General features: G+C 34.5%; 1 protein-coding gene and 1 long non-coding RNA gene across 24 annotated transcripts in view; one reads left to right on the forward strand and one right to left on the reverse strand.

The window, feature by feature from the left end:
- Positions 1-23,259, forward strand: part of CNTLN (centlein) — a 275,279-nt gene that overhangs the window by 215,205 nt on the left and 36,815 nt on the right. For all 23 annotated transcript variants that reach the window (XM_032675070.1, XM_032675063.1, XM_032675068.1 and 20 more), the window contains 2 exons: positions 19,568-19,732; positions 23,102-23,199. In XM_032675070.1, coding sequence (XP_032530961.1) covers positions 19,568-19,732; positions 23,102-23,199 — 263 coding nt within the window. The remainder of the gene's footprint in view (positions 1-19,567; positions 19,733-23,101; positions 23,200-23,259) is intronic.
- LOC116780307 lies at positions 4,750-5,684 on the reverse strand. Its single transcript, XR_004354413.1, has 3 exons — positions 5,547-5,684; positions 4,975-5,034; positions 4,750-4,856 (listed from the first exon to the last, which is right to left on the reverse strand). It is a non-coding gene; the product is annotated as an uncharacterized LOC116780307 (long non-coding RNA).

Below are 23,259 nucleotides of genomic sequence, written 5' to 3' on the forward strand. Positions count from 1 at the left end.
CTGACAGCACTTCAAATATACCTCCAAACTTTATTTTAGCTATTTGACTTCACTTTTCTTTGAATTTTAGGGAAACTTTTTCCCCCTGAGCTTATAGTTTGTTTACCTGGTAGATTATCTCAAGCATAGAACATGAGCATGAAAAGCAGAAAAGTAAAGCGCAAAAGGAAGCTTTTTATTCTTTAAAGTTTGTGTCTTTCTTTACATATTCTCTTGACTATTTTTGTCTTTTTTGCCCATCCAATGACAGCTCAGAATTCAGTGTTGCATCTATAAAATCAACATCACAGCTTCACTCCTCTTATGGTACCCAAATATGAGTAAATCAGCCAATTTATTATTCAATTACACTGAAACAAAGAAGAAACTGATGATGAACCTAGATGCATTGTAAATTGTTGAACCTAACTATTATTTATACAAACATTTCACTTAGACTCTGGTTCTCCTGAAGGGATTTTTCAGTCTTTAAAAATGTATTGTTATTTACATAGTAATTTTTGCATGTCTGTGATTTCCTTAAGTAAATTTTCAGAATAATCATGAAATTATAAGCTGAATGCTCTTTGTAATTATCTTGCAGTAATTATTTGGGCCGGTTTTGTGGGCTTTCTGTACAAATATTGTCCAGTTAGAAATTCTTGTAGACATATCCAATTGTTTCCTACCAAAACACTTTTACGCGTGTCCTGGTTTTATTTTTTTGACTTCTCTTACATGGAAACACTCCAGAGCATTTGTGCATTTTTTACTAAGTTAAAAGAGCTTCTGCATTTAGTGTCATCTTTTCTAAATTAAGTGTTGGGTTTTTTCTTCCTCTGATAGCATGAAAAGATATTTCTTGTTTTGTACATAAGATAATACTAATCATACATACAGAATTTGTGAGTGATAAAATTTTATAAAGCATTTTAGAATTATTAGAATTTAGAAGACTTTAAGTTAATCATAAACGGTAATTTTTACAAATAAACTTTGCAAGAAATTTATTCTACATCAGTAGCATATGCAGGAATTCTTACGTTCATATATACAAGTAATAAAAAAAGAGTAAAACCAGACATGCTCTAATGACCTCGTATTTTAATAGATAAAAATTAATCTAAAAAGAATTCAGATTGTTTCTGTTCTGTTAAACAATATCCCTTTCCATTCTTACAAGCCACTCTTGAATCACTTGTTACTTTTATCTATCTTAAAAATAAAACCCCTATATACGCCATATTTAACACTTTTGCCAAACTTGGTGCAAAACCATTTTTACCCCTATCCACCTTTGGCACAAAGTCTAATGAAACAATAAAAGAATTCTGTGAAGATGTTTAGAAAAAGTCTATTCCCAAAACCATCAGGAGAATCATGATTTTCTCTCCTTCTTTAGGAGCATGTAGATAATCTGTTCCTAACTGCTTTTAATAAGGGTAGTTTAGGTTAATTTACGGGAACTGTAATATTTGGGCACAATATTTAAAAATATGTAAAGAAGGTTTCTCAAAAATATTTAAAAACCAAACCAGCAAATTTTCTCTTCTACTTTTTCTGGAAATACAGTAGAAGTAGAAAGGTAAACCAGAAGGGATAAACATATGATAAAGCAGGATATACTGCCTGCCCTTTCCAGAGTTTGCAAATACAATCTAAATGAGCAGAGGCTTATCTAATAGCTGAACTAAACTACGTGTCAGCATAAGACTGAAGTCTTCTCAAAATTTGATTGAGTGTAAGTTCTGGTTTATTGCTTATGAGGTAACACTGCTGCTACCCTTGCAAATATGTTTTACAGGCCTTGAAGAGACTTGTTTGCAGACACAGTAGATAATTAAAAGCTCAAAACACACCACCAATCCATGTGTTCTTGACAGAAAGGCTTGCCGCGTTGTTTCAGACCTGAGCAGTGACATTATCTGTAGGCAGGAAAAATTGTCTGTAATGTACTTCAAACTTCAGTTTGGTGTAATTTAAGTTCTATTTCTGGGCCCTACTTGTAATTTCTGAAGGCCTTGAATCAACAATATTGAGCAGAATGAGGGGATTGAGTCCATCATTAGCACAGTCGCAGATGACACCAAGTTGGGAGGGAGTGTCGACCTGCTGGAAGGCAGGAGGGCTCTGCAGAGGGACCTGGATAGGCTGGACAGTTGGGCTGGTTCCAACGGGATGAGGTTTAACAAGGCCAAGTGCTGGGTCCTGCACTTTGGCCACAACAACCCCATGCAGCACTACAGGCTGGGGACAGAGTGGCTGGAGAGCAGCCAGACAGAGAGGGACCCGGGAGTTTGGATTGACAGGAAGCTGAACATGAGCCAGCAGTGTGCCCAGGTGGCCAAGAAGGCCAATGGCATCCTGGCCTGGATCAGGAACAGTGTGGCCAGCAGGACCAGGGAAGTGATTCTTCTCCTGTACTCAGTGCTGGTGAGGCCTCACCTGGAGTACTGTGTCCAGTTCTGGGCCCCTCAGTTCAGGAAGGATATTGAGGTGCTGGAGCAGGTGCAGAGAAGGGCAACAAGGCTGGTGAAGGGACTGGAGCACAAGTCCTATGAGGAGAGGCTGAGGGAACTGGGGTTGTTTAGCCTTGAGAAGGCTCAGGGGAGACCTCATCGCTCTCTACAACTACCTGAGAAGAGGTTGTAGCCAGGTGGGGGTTGGTCTCTTCTCCCAGGCAACCAGCAGTAGAGGGCATGGCCTTAAGCTGTGCCAGGGGAGGTTTAGGTTAGACATTAGAAGGAAATTCTTTACAGAGAGGGTAATCAGGCATTGGAATGGGCTGCCCAGGGAAGTGGTGGATTCTCCGTCCCTGGAGGTTTTTAAGATGAGGCTGGACGTGGCACTTAGTGCCATGGTCTAGCAACTGTGGTGGTAGTGGATCAAGGGTTGGACTTGATGATCTCAGAGGTCCTTTCCAACCCATCTGATTCTAAGATTCTATGATTCTATGAATAGGTTTTTCTGTGTTGTAGGTTTATTAAAGCTTTACTGAGCCTAATAACTCAAAAATCAGGCTATGCAGTCACACATATAAAGGCTGAAAACAGAGAAAGAAAATGCTCTGTGACTCTCTGAGACTAGAATTCACATCTTTCAAGTCCTACTCCAAAATTCTGCCACAATAAAACACAATCACTTAGTTAAATACGTTTGTTCTAACTGTTTGGTTACTAAATGGAGAAATCTCTGTGTAATATTTCCTCTGACCACTGATTGCTGCTGAAGTTGACTTGGAAATAAAATAAGGACTTGCTAAAGGTAAACGTGAATATAACTGACCTTTTAAAATACTTCTACTCCAACCTTTTTTTTATTATTTTTATATTTTGCTGCATTGCTTACAGCATCCTGAAAGTCAGTTTCGTTAACAGAACTACTCTGTAAAATATATTTATGGTGAAACTGTGCTGTCATTACAAAACAAAAATAAAGCAAAATATCTTTTGCATTTATATTGATCTCTGAAGAAAAATTACAATAGACCTGTTGCATTATTGATGAACAACATTTGAAACACATTGCATGTAGGAAATAAGTCTCATTCATAAATTAGAGAGAACAGTTGGCATGAACTAGAACTATACTGGACTTATACTCCTGTCAAAGTGAAATAATTTAGAGATAGGTAAATTCTAGAAAAATATGTTATAAAAAAAAAAATTCGGAGACTACATGAAATTCAGAGAATATACTTACAATCAGCACAATTTGTATTGCTGTATCATTTAGAAATCTTAAAACGTATTTTTCTATATTAGGAGAAAGAACATGTATCAAAAGAATTAGCATGTTCTTGTAATGTTACCAAACAGAGGTAGTACACATATCCAACGTGTTTATCTGATAGTCTATTATAGTAATAGAACATACATATAGAATATACAACATAGTTTTAAATATATTGAAATAAACCCTGACAGATATCATCCTGTAATTTTTATGTTATCAATTTGTAGCTTATTTTTTCCACCTTCCCTGTAATTTGACCAAACTTTCCTTGTGCACTGAATCTTATGTTATTATTAGGAAAAAACCCCCACTAATCAAAACTGAACTTAATTTGCATTTTTTCCCTAAAAATTTCCTGAATACAGTACAATTTGAGATCTGCAAAAGCTCAACAAATACTATCATAATAGGATTTCCTTTTGTGCTCACAGGAATGTCTTCATTGAATTCACTGACATCTACTAATCAATTGAAGTTAAGTGTAAAGCTTGACTGCGTTCTTGAACCTTCTCTACAATGTAAAGTGTTCTATGGGTAATAGGGTTTTGCCCGAGAATATTTATTCACCCTTAAATCTCATGCAGAAAAAGTTCATTGATTTGGGAATAATTATTCATATGTTGCCAAGAGATTATATTTCAGCTCTGCAAGGCTGATTTTCTAATAGATCATCACAGAAAACCAGTTTGGGTTGCAACTGAACTAGTACTCTTAGGCTTGTTCACTGGAGTGGTCCATGAGCTATGCATTGTTAGTAACTACTGCTATTAAGTATGAAAGTGATTTACTAATCACTTCACACATGTGCTTATTTTCACTGAATTTAATGAAATTTCAAAACATCCTGGTTGTGGTCATAAAACTAAGTTTTACTGGCTCTAGTCTTGCATATCACTCTATAGTGAGATCACTCTATAGTGAGAAGTTCTTTCGTGCTTTGAACTTTCAGGGAAGGAATGACAATAGAGGAAGTAGCTGCAAATTTTTTTTTTTAGTATTCTGATAGACTGTGCAACAACATGCAAGATATAGCTGCCATGTGTTTCCATCAGCCATATATCCTACCTTGGAAGTTTGAATTCTCTCCACTTGTTTCATGATGAATTCTTACCTAACAGTCTCTCTTTTATCTCTTTCCCAGCCTAGATAAATGTATTCTTGATTGTGTTATTATGAAAAGTTTTCAAGACTTACAGGAAATTGGGGAGATAATTTTATATTCCTTTATATTGTGAACATTAAATGAGTTGATTCTCTTACCTTCTTTTAGCTTATTTCTCTTTCCTTTGCTCCTGTCCTAAATTCCTGTCCTAAATTTCCCTGATTGTGAAGATATGGAACATAAGATTGGTGGAAGAAAGTGCTCAGTATGTTTAGCAAGATAGATACATATACTAGGAGAATTGGTAAGAGACAGTTCTTTATTTGAGAAGTTGGATTTTCTAAGAAGTTGGATGAGCAAGGTCACGGGATTGCAAAAACAGTTCTATGACCTGAAAGTATCAGAAGTTTTATAAGCACATACACTCATTTTTGTTGTGTGCCCCTGTGTAAGTCACTGCTTATTGAAATGTAAATAGGAAATAAAATTCCAAAAATTATTTTCATCATACTTGGTATTAGTATTTGGATTGGAGCTAAGCACTGCTACATGGAACAGTGTAGACTCAATGTCTCAGTTCATGCCATAAGGTTAAATTGGTGCATATAAGTACCACTTCATCATTTTCACTAGCTCAGAATCTCATATACCATGAAATTAATTTTTCAGTTGATCCTTCACGTGAATGATAACATTATTTTTTTCCCTAAGATAATGGTTTACACCTTACACATATATTCTATCTGGATATACTATGAAATAAATGACATTCTTTTTGCAGTTTGTTTCGGAGGTAAAATCTTTCACTCATTTTTTTAAAAATTAGTGGCAATGTGAAAAATCCAAGCCAGTGCAAGAGGATATCTTCAGTCATTGACAACTAGTCTAAGCTTTCAATCATCCACCGGTCTGATTGAAAAGTATAGATCATTATGACCTCACGGTGTTTTTAATGAGGAAATCATTACATCATAATGAAAACCAATACATCGCTCGAGTTCACATTGAGTGAGGCTGAATGGCTGTCTCCTGGGAACTAGGACTCTAAAGAAAAATGAGAGTCCTAGTAGGTAATGAGCTGACTGTGAACTCCCATTGTCGTCGTGAATAACACTAGAGCAGTCCTTGAATGTATAAACTGGATTCTATACAATAGGAGCAGAGACAATATGTTTTCTTTTCCTTGGCATGATTTGACTACTCCTAGAATACTCTGTGCAGTTCTAATACACAGAATCCAAGAAAGAAATTATAGAAAGTAAAAAACATTTCAAGACTTATGAGAAGGATTTGAAAATATACCATTCCAGAGAACAATGTGTGATTTTCAGAGAGGAGATTAACGGGTAACTCAAGTTAAATATCTAGGAAAAAGAAATCTTGCGGAGTCTGCAGTCTAGCAAAGGAAGATTGAAAAAATATCCAAGGACTCAAATAAGATAGAATCATACCAGATATGAGATCTGTATTTTCTATGTGACTGTAATTGATCATTGCCAGTTTGAGTCAGAGAACTGCAGTGATATTGGACAATAAAAAGGAAGAATTAGATAAATCAGTTGCTTGTGGTTAGCAGTGGGCAGAGTCTTTCTTAGGGGAATAAAAAAAATATGTCTGTTCTGTAGGAAGCATGAAAAAAATTGCAGGAAGAGAGAGGATGTGTTTAATGGCATGAGCTGAATTAATGAGAAGTATAAGGTATGTTCTCAACTTCAGTAACACTGTTCATTTATCTGAAGAACTGATGGAAGAAATGCATGTACTTTATAGAGCACAGCTGGGCAACAGTATTTTTGTAATGAGTGCCAAAATCGGTTTAGTAGTGCTGTGGAAAAGAGATGTAAACATGGACAATGAATTTAAGATATGTCAAACTACTGTTTTATAAGGATGTACCTTAGACAAGGAGGAGTGTTATAATGACGTTCAAACATCAGGTTATAAGGAAGAGAAATTATGAGGCAGGGGAGGAAAATATCACCACTCAAGACATATACATATGGAGTGTAGAAAATAGATATTGTAATAAAGGAAGTAACTCAAAGGAAATGCATATTCCACAGTATGCAACAGGAACATTTAAAGAGGAGTAGTCTTGAGCAGAAGATATGCAGAGAAGAAAAAATAGCTTTTGTGGTGTAATGTACACAGAATTTAGGATACATTAGCCCTGTACAACCGTTTAACGTTGCTAATTGCTGAGCTGAGAGAAGACTAAAGCTCATTAATTTAGGTAATATGTAACTTGGTAAGGAAAATGCAGAAGAGAAAAAGATAAATTATGATTTTTTTAAAAATATTTCTTTCATATTCCACCTGTAGGGTTGAGCATAAAGAAACAGTTTTTCAGTGAGGTAGTAATGACATTTTTAAATTAAAAAGCTTTTAATTTCAGTTGGAGACATAGAGGTAGATTAATCTTTTTTTTTTTAGTCAAATCTCGATAAAAGACTAAAGCTGAGATATTTTGTCAAAGGTTTGGCTTCAAAAGATTAAAAATACTTATTTTTCAAAGTACTGTTTGTAATATAAATTTTGGCAGAAAAAATTAAAACTAAATTTACCACAGAAAAGTGAGGGAAAGGCATTCTGATAGAAAGTAATTTGAATTAAGAATCTACAGGTGCTGCACTTACCTGAAGATATAAATTTTACAAGTTCCTTTACCAAAGTTGGATAATCATAAGTAAAATTAAGCAGTCGGAGACATAAATTTCAATTGTTTTTTTAGGGAAGTCTATATTGAGGACTGAAACTACAGGTAGTATATGATGATTTACAGCTTCAAGATTTCTACTTTGAGTAGTTACTCTGAAAAAGATAAAAGCATGTTTTCAATGAACATAATTTTGATAGGAAGGCATTACTACAGCTTAGAGTGTATTCTATTGCAGACCACTATCACATATATTTTTGAGTACAGTTCAAAACATACTTTCGTTTTCTTGTAAATTCCTCCAAAGTTTGTGAATATTACATTGTCCTGTGTTTATTTCCTTGTCAGGAATCATAAAAGTTTAAATTTATTTTTATTATTCAGCTGCTGGTTTATGATATTTGCTATACTCTTCATAAGTAGGAGTGAAAAACTTCTTTATATATACAAATAAATATTTTCTTATTTACATATACTCAACTGTGTAGCTCTAGACTAGTCTTTACACTAGCAGCTTTTGTAGTAGTCATCCTGTGTACAGTATTCATTTTATATATATATCAGATCCTCAAGGGCCATGGCTTTTGCCAGATGAAGCACTTTTGATTTTGAGGCTATGAAATACAGTTCTGTTATTGATCTGTGCATGACACAGCCAGTCTCTCTGCTGGCAGAGTGTAGCAACATTTATCCAGGAATTTGTGAAATGTCACTCGGATCATGTTCATAAGGTAAACTGTGCAAAAACCAGGATCCAAGCTGAGAATCCATGAGGAATTGGACGTGACTCTCTTATTCCTTCATCCTATCTTCTTGGTCAGCCAAGTGGTATTCGTTAAAACAATGTCTATGTTTTGCGTTAGGTGTTGAAGAAAGTGCGATTAGCACTAGGAACACCATGTAGTGTTAAGTCACTTGGGAGAACAAGATTTTAAGTCAATGAAAGTGATCTAAGCATTGCAAGTCTATAATTTTTGTTTCTAGTGAAATGATGATTCCTGTACAGCTGCAAGCAGGAAACTCCGCTTAGATCTTCTGAAGAATTTTAAGTTTTCTTGCTTCCCTTTGCATGCTTCCCATGTGCAGCAATTCATTAAGATCTCAGTAAGCAGTAGTGGTCAGAAAGGGTGTGTGACTGTTTCTACAGATAAAATTGTCAAAATACTGGTAATTACATGTTTTCTTTCTTTAAAAATTATGATTGAAAAAGGCTGCACATTTTTGCTAGTATCAAAAGCATGTAATGTAAAAAATATTGAAAACTAAAATATATAATTAAAAAGCACACTTCCATATACTATTTATCTATTTGTAAAGGGTCAAATGTCACTTTTCCAGACATTTTTATAGGTAGTGTTTCAACAATAGACTGTCTGTTATCTGCAAATGGCTGTCACACCTTCTCATTAAAAAAAATTGTTTTGAAGTATAAAAAAGACACAAAAAGCTGCACTGCCTAATTTTTTTTTTTGTCTTTCTAAAGCAGTTATAACAGTAACAATTTTAAAGTTAGCCATTAAGGAAAAAAATTATTTTTATATTTGCAAACATTTTTCAATTTGAAACATTAAAATTGTTTAAAAATAATCTACGTATTTGATTTAAAAATCAGGTATTAGTTAAAGTAAGAAGAAACAGGTTTTATTGAAGTGATAGTTTTGAGTTTGGCAGTCTTGGGATTTTTTTCCAAATATAACAAGGATTTTCTTTTATTTCTCTAGGATAATTTCTTTAGTTTGAATCCCACAAGACAAAATCAAGATTTAATTGCAATATCACTAGTGAATGACCACTGAAATGTTCTTGCTCTCTACTTTTTCAGAGGTTTTTCCAATGTTTGTACATAAAAATACGGAAAACCTAGGGGAGAAAACTTGTTATTGGTCATGAAAAAATATTTGCATACGTGATGCATTTATTTTTATATGTTATCTCTCCCATTACAAGGTTAACATATGCGAGATGCAAACTCAGTAAGGTGCGGAAAAAAATCAATATTTGAGTTCGTTGGATTTCAGGTCGAGTTGTGACTTTTTTGTTTGGTTGGTTTTTGTTTTGTTTCCTTGGTTTTGTGGGGGTTTTGCCTTGTGGATACGTGTGTTTATTTTGCAAAGATCCACAGGCTGAACAAATACTGTTGTTAGGAACACGATGATGGAACTTCATACCATGAAGGCCACCAGCTTGTCAAACTACTGTTCTTCATAGCAGAACCATTGCCAGCTTGTCAGGCGTTATTTATTAAAGAGGACATTTGTTGTACTACTCTGTTGTACAGAGTGTCAAGGCACTCTGTGCAATATTGTATCTTGGTTTGGAAACCACATACAAAATAAACATATTGGAAGAAAGGAACAAGAATTTTAGTAAGTTTTGAACATACTAACTATGAGAAAAGATTGAATGTCTATAATTAATGAAATACATAAAATAATAGTTTAATGGTAAAGACTGAAGGAGTGTACTACGCACCTCCTCAGGCATAAAAGATTATTTAAAACAGCTGGTGGCCAATTTATGCTTCTATATCCCTTAAGGAGAATGGATTTCATTTTTCAGGAAAGACCATATATATATGTATAAGGCATATTTTCTCTCTGAGGGCACTAAAGAACTGCAGAAGGCTGCCAGGAGAATCTTCTCTGCAGTTACACCAAAGTATTCAGGAATTGTCTGTTTATTCTCTAACGAAAAGCCTTTTTTTTTTTTTTGTAAATAACTAGCATATCTTAATACTGAAGAGCTTGAACCATGGAGCTAGCAGCTAGTCCTTGGAAATTTCTACTCCTTGGACACAAAGTTCACCTTTTCCTCCGTGCAGCTTGTTACTGCTTGGTTTCTAGTAAGGTTTATCAATGATCAGAAAGCAGAACTGTAACAATAGTTCCCACATCTTGTCCTTCAGGGAACAATGTCAGAAATAAACATATGCTAGAGTTCTTCTGAACTCCTCTGGATTTTGGAAGAGGAATCTTCACCAGTTCAGAACTGTTATGTCTTCTGCAAAGCACCAGTTTCCTGTTAGACGCTATTTTCTTACCTGTCCCACACCAAGATATCTTTGTAGCTTTTTTTTTTTTTTGTCTTTCTATCTAGGCATAAACGAATAGGAGTCGAGAGCTAAGGCATCCTCAACAACAGTAGAGAAGTGTTACAACTAAGAGTACTTCTGAGATAGGGAACTACACCTGAGATTCCTTTTTAAAAAAATTTCTCTACAGCATTCCCTCCTTGGGATTGTTCTAATTTTAATGTGCCTTAGACACACCCCCCCACATTGTTGCAGACAGTGAGTGCTGTTTTACAGGATTCTATGACATCTCTACTGATGCACTGTCTCTGTAACATAATGGGAGGAGTTTTTTAGATTTGACACCATATTCATTTGCCTAAAGTGCCTGAACCTCATGGACTCAGTTGCTGCTAGAGGAGGTAGAAGATTGTGCTTTCTTGCTAATGTTTTGCACAATATGATTTGCTCTCCTAAAGCTTAATTGGGAATTAATAAGGTAATCATGGACTGTTCCTATAGCTTGTGTCATGTTCAGATTTATTTTGCATCACTCCATGCTACCTTTGATGCCTAATGTGCCAAGAGCGTCAGTTCCTTTCTCAGTAGTGTATGACTGTATGACTAGCCATAACAAGTCTCACAAGATTCACAGGCACTGGAAAAGGATTTACTTTTTGGTGGCCAAACTGTCCACAGTTTTCAGTTCATTTGCAATTCAAATGTGGTCCTGTGGTGTATAGAGTATTATGTACACCAAAGAGAAAGGTATGATTTTGTCTATACTCTTATCTTGGTGAAGCAAGCAGAAGAGAATGAGGGAAATACTAAGGGACAGCAGCTCTAGGTCTGGTTCAAGCTGGGATGTAGAATTACAGGGATTAGGTGCAAATACAGTGTTGTCCACAAACTGTTCATGTATGTGAAAATAATTAATTGCCCAAGTGAGTCATAGTATTGATGATCATAATGATAAAGGGAATGTGTATTTCACTTTATACATTAGACTGAAAACATGGCTTTTTCTTGTGATGATCTCTTCAGGTATTTAATAAGTAATGCATTTTATTAATGCAATGTATTTTACCCAAAACTGTTCTTTTATGCCTGTAATTTTAGCAAGAGTTCCAATGATAACATAAATTACAAATTAAAGATAAGACTGTTGGGGTTCATTTACAGGTATCCAGGGATGAATTACCACCTTAATTTATATGCAGTACATTGTAGTGGTAATTTTTAAATGCAATTCATTGTTTTGAAAAATATTCCTGTGTTTGCATCCTCCCCACAATGTCTGTCATCAGCTTTCTCATACTTCTCAGAAGTGGCTAGCAGTATGTTTTTATTTTCTTACATAAAAATGTAAATAATAAATAAATATTTGTATAATGTCACCTTTGTATGACTAGGAAAATTCCAGGTGCTTAACACTTTTTTCCCAACTCTTTGTTGTTTATTTCTATATTTCTCCTGCTCTATGACAACACAGACCTTTACCATTACCTATGTTTGTTAATACAGTTCATATTTAAAATGTTTTGCTTTTACACAGCTGTCTACGTTAAAAAACAAAAAAACAAAAAACCAAACAACCTTCTGAGGATATTTTTTTATCTTCTGTTGATATTTGAAACAGTTACAGGTGAAATTCTTAAATAATTGTATAAAATTAATTAAGCATGTACAAATTTTGTTCCTTGAATATTGCAACCAACTTCTAACAATAACTATAACCTACATTTTAGTAATTTTTATCTTAAAACAGTTCTATCACTTCCTCAACATAAAATGGAAGAGAATGCTCTTTAACAGTTGAAAATATGAGATTAAAAAAAAAGAAAAATTATATATAAAGAGGAGTATGGGAGATGGAACAGCTTTCCCTACAAGCACAGATTTCCTGCCCACTTATATTTGAGAAGCAGAAATATTTCAGTTGAAAATGGTTCACTCTAAAACAGATGGAAATGAGGAGAGGTTAAATTAACATTTCACCATTTTTTCAGCTGTTTTGTTTCTTTTTTTGCTTATATATTCTCTTAAAAATAACTTTAATTTTTAAAGCTATAGAGCTGTATGCTTTGGAACTAACTGGGTAAATCAAAGAAAGTTTAAAAACAGTATTTAAAATAGCATTTTCATTTTGGTTTCTCTCTATTTTATGTGAGTTATACAGAAAACAGATGGAAGCATTATTAATTTTTTCCCCCAATGAGTTTTAGTGCAGCATATTTGTATGTGTTATCTGAAACATATGAATACTTAGTATTGCTGCTGTTAAATTCGTAATGAGTTGTAGGGATTGTGGAATTCCCTGACTGGCTCTCATGCAAGTAGTTCATTTGCAGTGCTTAGATGTGTTAAGATTAAGCAGGGGGAATATGGCAAGCACTATCCCTGACCCTAGATGAAAAATTCAAATTTCTAGCTTTTTGAGTTTGCCCCAACTCTTGTGTTTGATGAAAATCTGATAAATACTGTGTAGTCCTGAAGAAGATTGTGCAGTAAACCCTGGTCCTAACTACAAAAGATCACATGGATTCCATGTCTTGTATTGAAAATTCCCTAGTAAGTACAAAGCCATGGAAATCTTGAGGTAAATTTTATGCATCAGCTGGAAGCCTTTGCTTGTATATAGCAATAGTTAATGTGCACAGGCACATGAGATATCGGAATACCCAAATTAGCTAGTATTTATTTAAATAGCAATGGTGGGTACATGAAAACATTGGGTTTGGACTTCAGCCATATCTTCACAACTGGCTTGCTATAATGTTGAGTTATTTTCAGATGGGGCAAAGTGTTGTGAAACGTCTCTGGTTATATTGTCATTTTTAATTTATTTGTAGTAAAACATTTTCATGTACTGTGTTGGGCCTGGTAGATATTAATGCTTCAAATAATCTAAACTAAATATGTAACATATAGTACAATATAGTGTAATACTGAATATTTTTATTTTTAAGAAATATTAATTTTTAAAGTTCTGTAATTTTTATCTGGAAATGTTAAGGCCTTAGAGGCAATGTACTGCACATCTGTATATTCTGGCAGTTTGCATCTCCATATTGGAAACTGTCACTACAAAAATTAAATCACATAGTTGTGATCATATAATTGATCATAATGAAACTACTTACATAAGTAATGTTAAATAAATAGTTAATAGTCTTTATATTCCTTTGAAATTTGCAAGGAGAGATGGAGTGCTGCATCTGCTTTAGTATGAAAGCAACCTAGTGTTAATATATACAGAAATTAGGCATGGGATATGGCAATGTTTACTTGTACAGAGACATGACATGAAATGAAAGTGATAGAAAATGAAGGCTAAAATAGAATTGCTGAAGGTTAGAACCTTTACCTTTGAATTGGTGTAATCATTGTAGAGATGACATGTTTCAGAAGCATTTTCATAATCTTAAAAACTGTTACTTATATTATTATTATTAAGTTTTTTCTTATTTTCTGTAATTTATTTGAAAGATCACTGGTTGCACAATGCACGGTTCTGTACTCAGACTTGTCTGTTGTTTAGAGGAGCAGATGATTTCTTGGAGAATTGGGCCCCGAATATATTACTCCAATTCCTTCATACATGAGTGTTGTGTATTTCTCTAGAGTAGATTTATGTATTCTGGTCTTTATCTTTGTGATGATGATGATCATATATATATATATATACATATATATATATATATATATATATATTATAAAAAGAGAAAGACAAAAGTACCTATCTGGACTGATTTTATGGATTTTCTTTTTTTATTATTTCATAAATTGCCATAGTCAGATGTTGCAATGCTAGGCTTTTATACATTGTAGAATAAATTTAGCTGTAAGTTAACTATAAAATAGATGAATTAAAATTACAAGTAAAGCCCTTGTTTATGAAGTGCTATACAGTAAATAACCATTTATAAATGATTGATCAGTACTAGCACATGGTTAAGAAGACACTCAGAGTCTTTGACAGGAGTTTTTGTTAGTGATTACAACTGTTTTCCCAATAGTAGCTGAATTTGTAATTTGTGTGTGTGAAAGGGCAATTCTGTAGATAACAGCAATGTAAACATTGCTTTTATAAAGCAGATGAACTGCAATTCTGTTACCATTATCAATAGGACAAATGTTTTTCTTTAGTAAAATACTTGAGATGAGAAATATACCTCTTATCTACAGGCTGATGTCTGTATTTCTCTTCTGGGAACTAATTTAAACACTTCATGAGAGATTGACATTTTCAGTGTGTTAAACATCCTTAAAAGCTGCTTTGTTCATTGCAAACCATATTTAGTATGACCTCATAATAATGTAGCACACCTCAAGTGTCATGCCTGTCTTTACTATGCACTTTGGAGCTGTGTTCATCTATATCAGACAACTGCACTTCAAGGAAAGGGTTTTTTTTTTCCTTGATAGGCTATTAGCAATAATTAGGAAGATTCACTTCAGTAAGATATCAACACCAGATTGTTTAAAAAAGTTGAATGTCAGTGGCTTTAAAAGAGAGTTCTTTTCCCTGACACATAGGTATGACACGTGAAACATGAAATGTTAATTTAACTTTTCTGCTTATTATTCATGCACAATATTATTTTGTCATTCAGATAGTACACTGACTGAGTGCAAAGGGTGTTAAAATAGTGCTGCTAGAATAAAAAGGGGATTAATCTACCATTGGCCAATTAGCCAAAGGGTACTTAATGGTCTCTAAAGGCTACTGAAGTCTAACAACTAGCTAAAGCACTGGCAAAAAGTCCTCTATATTACCTTCATTTATTTGACGTTTTGTGACATAGTCGGCTGCTGATAACTGTGTTTTGCTGAAAAAAAATTACAACTAAGTAGTTTGGTAGATTTTACTAAAATTTCAGGAGAGTAGATGACAAATATGTTCTACATTTTAGAAGTTTGTCTTGCTTGGGGGTTGTCTTTGTTTCAGTTTAGGGTTAGGATATTAAATCACCAAAGACCAATGTTTGATATTTTGTCTTCATGTCTAGAATACTAAGTAATCAACCACTTACAGCACTTGCATGAGAAGAACTTTGATTGAGTATTTAGACTTATTTGCCTTTTCTCTATATGATCACATTAAGTATGCAGCACAGTTAGCTTTTTAGTCTGGTATATATCTTTTCATATTTTCAGCTACATACCATCTTTATTAATTTTAGCTTTTTTTTTTCGTCAGGCAGAGGAAAGTTTTGATTCAAGAGAACAAAAAAGACCAAGTTTAATGGGGTTGACATAATAAATTTGTCTTGGATATTGTAAATATGTTTATCGTTATGTTATAGTAACATTTAATAGAGTGGGTAAAGTCATAAATACCTAACTCTGTGCCTCCAAGTATGATTTGAAAAGTTCTTTCTTGTTTTATGTGTACAACAAGTGCTTCTTATTTTGTTGTTTTTCACGATCAAGCTAAAACTGTGAGAAAACAGAGTTCTCTGTAAACCTTTCATAAAAAGTGTTAAATCTTAATATAGAACCTGGTATAGGATCTATGCATATAGCAAGTGTATTTTATTGCCTACTCTAGCAAGAGGTCTTAGAGAAAAGGAGTGTGTTAACCTCAGTTTTCTTACAGTTCTTGCAATGTTTTCTTGTGCCAGGATTTTAGGATGGGAAGCTTTGTAGCAAATAGGATTTTTACACATCTGAATATTAGCTATACTTGAATTACAAAATTGGTAGTAAAGCAAGTTTATGTCATTGCTTAAAAAGGGTTTCAAGAATACCTGATTTACATCCTGTTTTATAATTTTGCTTAGAAATATTTTCTATATTATATATTTTGCAAATATAAATGCATGGGATTGTGTTACAACAGTGGCAGTGCAGTCAACCACTACTAACAGAAATGTTATTTTCGTACATGCCAGTTGCAGTAGGAGGGTGACTGCTGTAAACTGAGTTCAAAGGCCCTCACAGGGTGGTTGTGATGCCGAGGAGCAATAGGCCATTCCAGGAACTTCCTATGTTAATCCATTTGGCCTTCCACACAGCTGTCTTTCTAAGAGAGCATTTATGGTAAAAAGCCTTGCTGAGTCAGTGGAAGTGTTACACTGAGTACATAGAAACTGAGATTTCATCACTTTTTCCTTTGTGAACAGCAGAACAGAGTGTCATGGGTATATCAGGAGCAAGGAGATTAAGATAGATGGATGTTAAAATATTGAACCTATAAACATCTGTTAAGCCAAAATACTCTGGAGGAGGTGCAGCAGACAAAGGCCTCTACATTGTAGAGGAACAGCAGTAGCCTGCCTTTATCAACATCTGGTCTAGCTGGTGTTTAAGATTCTGCCTTTCATCCGGGTGACCTCTTCCCCTGGAGTAAATTCTTTTTGCTCTGTCACTCAGGATTTGCATGCATGGTAGCACACACACAGAACTTCCACTGTGTCTAAAAAAGAAAAAATAACAAAAGGCTTGACCTAAAATGTAGCAAGTGGTGAGGAACAGCAGGGTAATGAACTTGCTTCTTAAGTAAGTAAATGCAAGGAATATCTTTTAGGCATAAATATTTTCCTAGGGCATGGGGGCTGTTTTTCATGTTGCACACAGATTGATATAGGATTTTCACATAGCCGTTCAATATATTGTGAATAGAAGAGTAATGGAATAGAATTAGCAGTGCTGTAGCACATTTACACTGTCAACAGATGTATTAAGAGACAACCTCTTTGATATCTCTGCAATTGCATGTTTGCCTGCTTTTGCAAGCTGAGGGTGTTTGCCTTGTACATATGTTACTTTCTCTTCACCTCTGTCATTCTGATACTGTTTCTGAATTTATGTAGATTCTTATTTTAAATTCTTTTTTTTTCTACATCTGTAAATAAATTCTACAACCAGCTGTCCTCTTTAGCGCTCGTCCCATGAAGGCCTTATCTTTTTTCAATATATTTGCTATAATTTTTGAGAATGTGGCCAGTGCAATCAGGACATTTTAGAACTGATGCATATTGGCAGCAGCAGTAGCCTAAGAAATTTCTGAGAGTCACAAGCTCTCTTGGGCAGATATGGGGGCATTTCTAGTTTTAAACAGAGATATTGATTTAGCTATGTTTTTTTCTTCTTGCTTTTCTTTTTATGAATAATTTATTATAGAGACACTGAATCATGAAATTCTGCATGTAGAAATATTGGTTATACTTGGCAAATTAACATAATCTTTATATTTTTCTATACTATGTCCTTCTGTACTACTACTGGCTGTGCTTATTGAAGTAGCTTTCATTTTGTCTTTTAATCTGAGAATGTATTAATTATGGGAATAGTATATCGTATTGAGGAATAGTCAATTCAGAAATACATTGACACTATCTATTTCTTTTTCAATAATGACAGCAGACACAGAAGGGAATGGCAACATTAACCCCTTTACTAAGAACAATGCTTACCTCAGATACATATGTAAAATGCCCATTGACTTTAATAAATTTGCTTAATGAATGTGGAAGAAATACTGTTAAGAGTTTTAACTTTAAATACAGAATGCAGTTTCTCATACCCATGGTATTTTTTTTAAGCTAATGCAAAATCTACAAGCATTCTCTTGTCATTCTTAATAGGAATAAATATGACTATAAGTAGTTTTTCTTTTATTTGGATATATATGATCTTCAGGTTATCAGGGAGTTATAAGGCTATCATGTTATTCAGCGTAGTCAGGGAGTGTATGCGTATATAAATACATATACATGAAAAGTTTTTTCTAATACCGTTAAACAGTGTAAGATCTATTTTTTTAGTTAAATAGTAAGCTACTTGGAAAGAGGATACTATCTTTAACTTTCTTTCACCCTTTTTTTTTTTTTTTTTGTACCAGCATATAATCAAACACACATTTAGTCATTTCAGGCTGTCATATCTTCTCTGATTTCTGATCAGAATTCTTCACAACAGAAGGGTTTTCATTTTGTACAATTGTTCCTTATGTTAAATTACTGTATTACAGTCTTCCTTGGAATAATAAAATAGTACTGTAGTTACCCTTTTAAGGAGCAGAGAGTTCTTGGGCCACTGTTGGCTTCCCACTGAACAGTTTTGTGAAAGCTAACCACTAGCATGGAGATTATTTCAGTTCCCTTTTTGCAGAATGACATTTGACATTATTTAAATTAAACAATTACTTAAAACATTAGCTTTATAAGGAGTTCCATGAAATATATTGGTACAAAGATTGAATAAATCTTGTTGGTTGTCGATCAAGTGAGAGTTTGTTTTCATGATATTTATTTGAACTAAATCCCTAACAAGGCTTGTCTGCTAATTGGACTTAGCATTTATGTTGCTAAATGAGAAGCATTTTGGCTGCAGTATAGGGTGGTAAGACCTACCCAGTGGAATAAACAACAAACATCTGTTATCCTGTCCTGCTCCAGCTTGTCTTTTAGCACTTAAGTACTTCAGCCCTAGAGTCAAGGTTATGGAATATGTGGTTCTCTGGCTATGGTGCATGTATGTGAAAGGGATGAAATAACACACGAGTAAAGACCAGCCAACCAGAAGATATTTAGTGCAGCTGGTACACTTTGCTTTAACCTCTACAAGCCCTACAAATATCAAAACAAAAGCCAAGAGAAGGGTGTATGTTTTATAGCAGTTGTCAACACAGCAGTTCAGGTGAGCTTACAGTGGTCACCATTAAAACAGATTTGACATTTAACCACTTTTAATATGCACTGGTGTCTGAGACAACTTGGTATTTCTTCATGTTCTGTGTAGAAATAATTGCTGAATGCCAGAGAGCCTCTAGGTAAACAGGTTTCACCAGTAACCACTGTTACAGGTTTTTTTAATGATGATTTTTGCTTGTCATGGTAAAACCAGTAAATACATTCAGTCAAAATTGAATTATTCTGCCTTTTAAAAAACTTCTTTTTCCTGCTGAGTTTGATCTTTGCCTGTACTAGAGAATTCAACCAACAATTATGCAATATAATTACAGACAATATATACTGTTTCATTCCTCTTGAATTTTGGACTGGAGAAGCATCTCATATGATCAAGCAGAAATATTTTTAGGATGAAACTGTGATTGTTTTTTCTGTTTGTAAAACAGATGTTGACCTCCAACCTGGCCAAGTGGCAACAGGAGAAGGAAGATTTACAAGGAAAATTAAAGTTGAGAGAACACCTGTCTCAAACTGCTGGCAAGAGTAAAGCCACACCAGCTCCTTCAAAGAACATTGATTTAGAGATGAAACAGCTGCAGTGCAAACTAAAGGTGACAGAACATATTATCTAGCACTGAGGATAATTTGTATGAACAGTAGTTCATAACTGGGTCAAGCAGACATACTTATACTCACATGTGCCTATCATTTATATATCTTAGCCAGTGATTAGCAACTGAGGTTTTAGACTGCCTTTGATGGTAAGTAGAAATGTACTCATAAGCAAGAGAACTAAAAGTTACAATTAAAATAATTTTTGCAGATCAAATAGGCAAGACAGGGCATCTTACTGGGTTTTCACACAATAATTAAATGCATCTGGTTGTAAGGTGCTGTGGAATTACTTCAGTGAGTATTGTGTTGATTCCTTTCTTCCTTTAACAAAGAGAAAAGCAATAGCTATCTGTGAAAGGGGAGCAAAGAATTTGAGCTGATGGGGCAACTTATGTTACAGTGTTATGCTACCTATATGTCACTGTTGGTTTTGTCTTCAAAGAAACACTTATTGTTTTAAATTTGTATTTTTGTAGATTAGTTGGTAGGAAAATACTAATTTATTAATTATATCATTTTTCAGTCTCTTGTGATTCTGTTACATGTGAATGGTGTAGATACTGGACTGTGTTTTTCTGAAAGCTTTCTCAGCAGGTGGCCTGGCTCAAACATATTAATTCTTTTCCTCTTCCCACTGGAGGAAATATATGTGCAACAGAACGTCCTAAAGTTGTTTTTTCCTATCATTTTCTGTTAAATAGTAGAGGAAAGAGAAAAGGTCAAAATAGTACAGTTTCTTGCTGCTAGAAGAAAGGGCAGGGTAGCAAGATATCTGCCAAGGGATCAGGTAGAAGAAAAGGCCGTGTTACATGGGCAACATCGCTGGCCCTAAATACTGGATTAGCTGTGCAATGCACAAATGTTGGTAATACTCAGACCTCTAAGCTCTTGATGGCAATCATGGTATTACAGATCTTGGCTATACCACACTGGATGCATAACATCTAAATTCAAGGATTAGTAAAGGTAGGTCACATTGATAAAGACATGAGGCCAGCAGGGAGTAGCCATGCAAAGGCACATAAATTGACCTACTTTAATAATGAGAAAGAGATCTTGAAAACATACACACTGACTTCTTGACTATTGTTTTTACATTTAGGATTGACTAATCTGCTTCTGTTGCTGGTGAGTGGTAATTTCTGTTAATTAGGGTTGTACCTTTCAGATGGGTATCTTCATTATCCAGAAACCTAATAGTCAATTGCTCTATGCAAGTAAGAAAAATAAAAAAGGGGGGATTTATTTTTTTTAACAGTTTGAGAATAACACCCATGCTAGAAGCCTACTTTATTTGTCTGCTACATTTGAACAGCAAAATAAATAGCTGAAAAATACAAGGCTTTTTCGTTTCTGTAGGAAAGGAAACGTTTAGCAAGCATCGATAAATCTGATGTCAAAATACTAGCAAGACTTTTAATTCCTTTTTCAAAATATATTACACCCATACATTCACTTAAGAGTTAGACTTGGTGATCCCTGTGGGTCCTTTCCAACTCAGGCTATTCTGTGATTCTATGATTTTTGATGAAACAATATGCCATATATGCAAAATGGTATTTAGGGTGAAAATAGTCTGTGACCCCAAATGCTGAGCAATAGAGTAAATTCACTGCTTTCTGAACTGGATGAGAGTTTTGACTGTAAGGGCCTCAAGAGCTGCTTAAATCAAGTATCTAAAATTCCTAACGTTATTTAAGGCTAATTTAAGCTCTACAAGTCATTTTTTAGAGAAGAATTTGGCAAAAGTTGTTTGTCTGGAATAAAACTATTGTTCCAGACTATGTATCTTACTTAAAAAGGAGATACAAAGTTATTCTCTGAAATATCTGAATGTGTAAGCAGCAAACACTTTCCTTATAGCTCAAAATATCAAAGTACCTGGTTTTGTTGTTTAGGTTTTTTTCCTCAGAGCTATCTTTGCAGTGTTTGTTTATGTTGTATGTAATGGCTCCTGGTATCTTTGCCAATAGAAAGAAATGTTTTAAGTGTGAGTTTGAAAGCGAAATACCACAATCATATGTCTCTGCCTTTGAGCACGTGCAGAGGCCCACCTAAGTGTTCAAGTTCACATCTTGTGTGTAACTGTGTAACAGGGTGCTGTGCTCTACATTAATGAAGCTCAACCTCCACAAACAGGTCTCAGGAAACTCAGGAATATTCTGCTAGCATACATCATTTTAACAATTATCTGGTTATACCTCACATTATAATAATACTAAATAGACTAGTCAAGTTATTAAGAACAATATTTTACATCTAACAATGCACACAAGAATATATACTCCCCTTGAGAGGCACAGAGTTATGTACAATACTCCCATTAATGTTAATAGGCATTACCAGTCTGCACTGAGCGGAGAAATTCTCCTAAAGTATCTTTGTTTACAGCATCTGATCTGTTTGCTTGTTGTTTATACATAGTGAATAAAAAGCTGTTGTACAGCTTCTGAACCTGTATGCGTAGATGCACACATATATGTTGTGCTTATGCTTAACGTGTATGTATCTTTTGGCAACACCTTTTGGAGTTCTGAAATCTCTCTATGCAATGTGTTTGATGTGCCATTTTGAGCAACGGCATTCAATGCAAATAATCAGATTACTAAGATGGCTACTTAGTTAAATTTCATATTTTTATTTCTGTACACTGATTCTTTTATTCTGTATTTAAATCTTGGGTAGATGGCGTGTGTTTGCATGGAGCAATTGAGGCACTTTTTTTCTTATTACTGTATGCAATGAGGAATGGCCAACAACTGCATAATTCTCCTTCACTGGAATTACATATGCCTGAATATTAGGATCATACCTGCTTGTTACTGAAATGTAGAATTTGTGTTAGTACAGGCAAATGGAAATGTCTCTGTCTTGTGCTTTGAATTTCAAGTGACAAAAAAACAACCACTCTTGTAGATTGTCTTGTATTTGTAAAAGCACAGGAAAGGAATTATTGGACATTCTTGCTATGTAGATGTAGGCCCCTTGTGCTGTAGAACTATGCCATTCAAAGATGTAGTTCAAATAAAGATCCAGTTTTCTCTTCTGTTACCTTTTCATCTATGTCATCCAAGAGAAAATACAGTTGTTATAGGTGCACTGGGCTTGCAGGTGCCCTGGGGAACATACATTAATCATACATGATTAGAACAATGGAAAAGTACTCATTTTTTATCATATTTTCCAAGGAATGTGCTTCTACTTAAGTGTTTCTGGAAAGTAAGAATACTCCTTTTGCACCAGTTAATTTCTAAGAACTTTCATAAAATACATGAAAGTTTACTCAGCTCATTATTTCCAAATTTCCTGTTGATTGCGATCATATTCAGTCTACTTTATTTCTATTTTAATATTTTTCAATATAGAGTTCGAATAATGAAATCACTAAGCAATCGACCACCATTAAGTCCCTAAAAAACGAAGTCCAGGAAAAAGAAGAACGGATTCGGGAACTACAAGCGAAGTATGGTCACTTTTCTATCCATTGTGTTTGGTGCCACCCAGTGACAGCTGTAAAATTGCT

The sequence above is a fragment of the Chiroxiphia lanceolata genome, chromosome Z (assembly GCF_009829145.1).
Source record: "Chiroxiphia lanceolata isolate bChiLan1 chromosome Z, bChiLan1.pri, whole genome shotgun sequence".
NCBI lineage: Eukaryota > Metazoa > Chordata > Aves > Passeriformes > Pipridae > Chiroxiphia > Chiroxiphia lanceolata.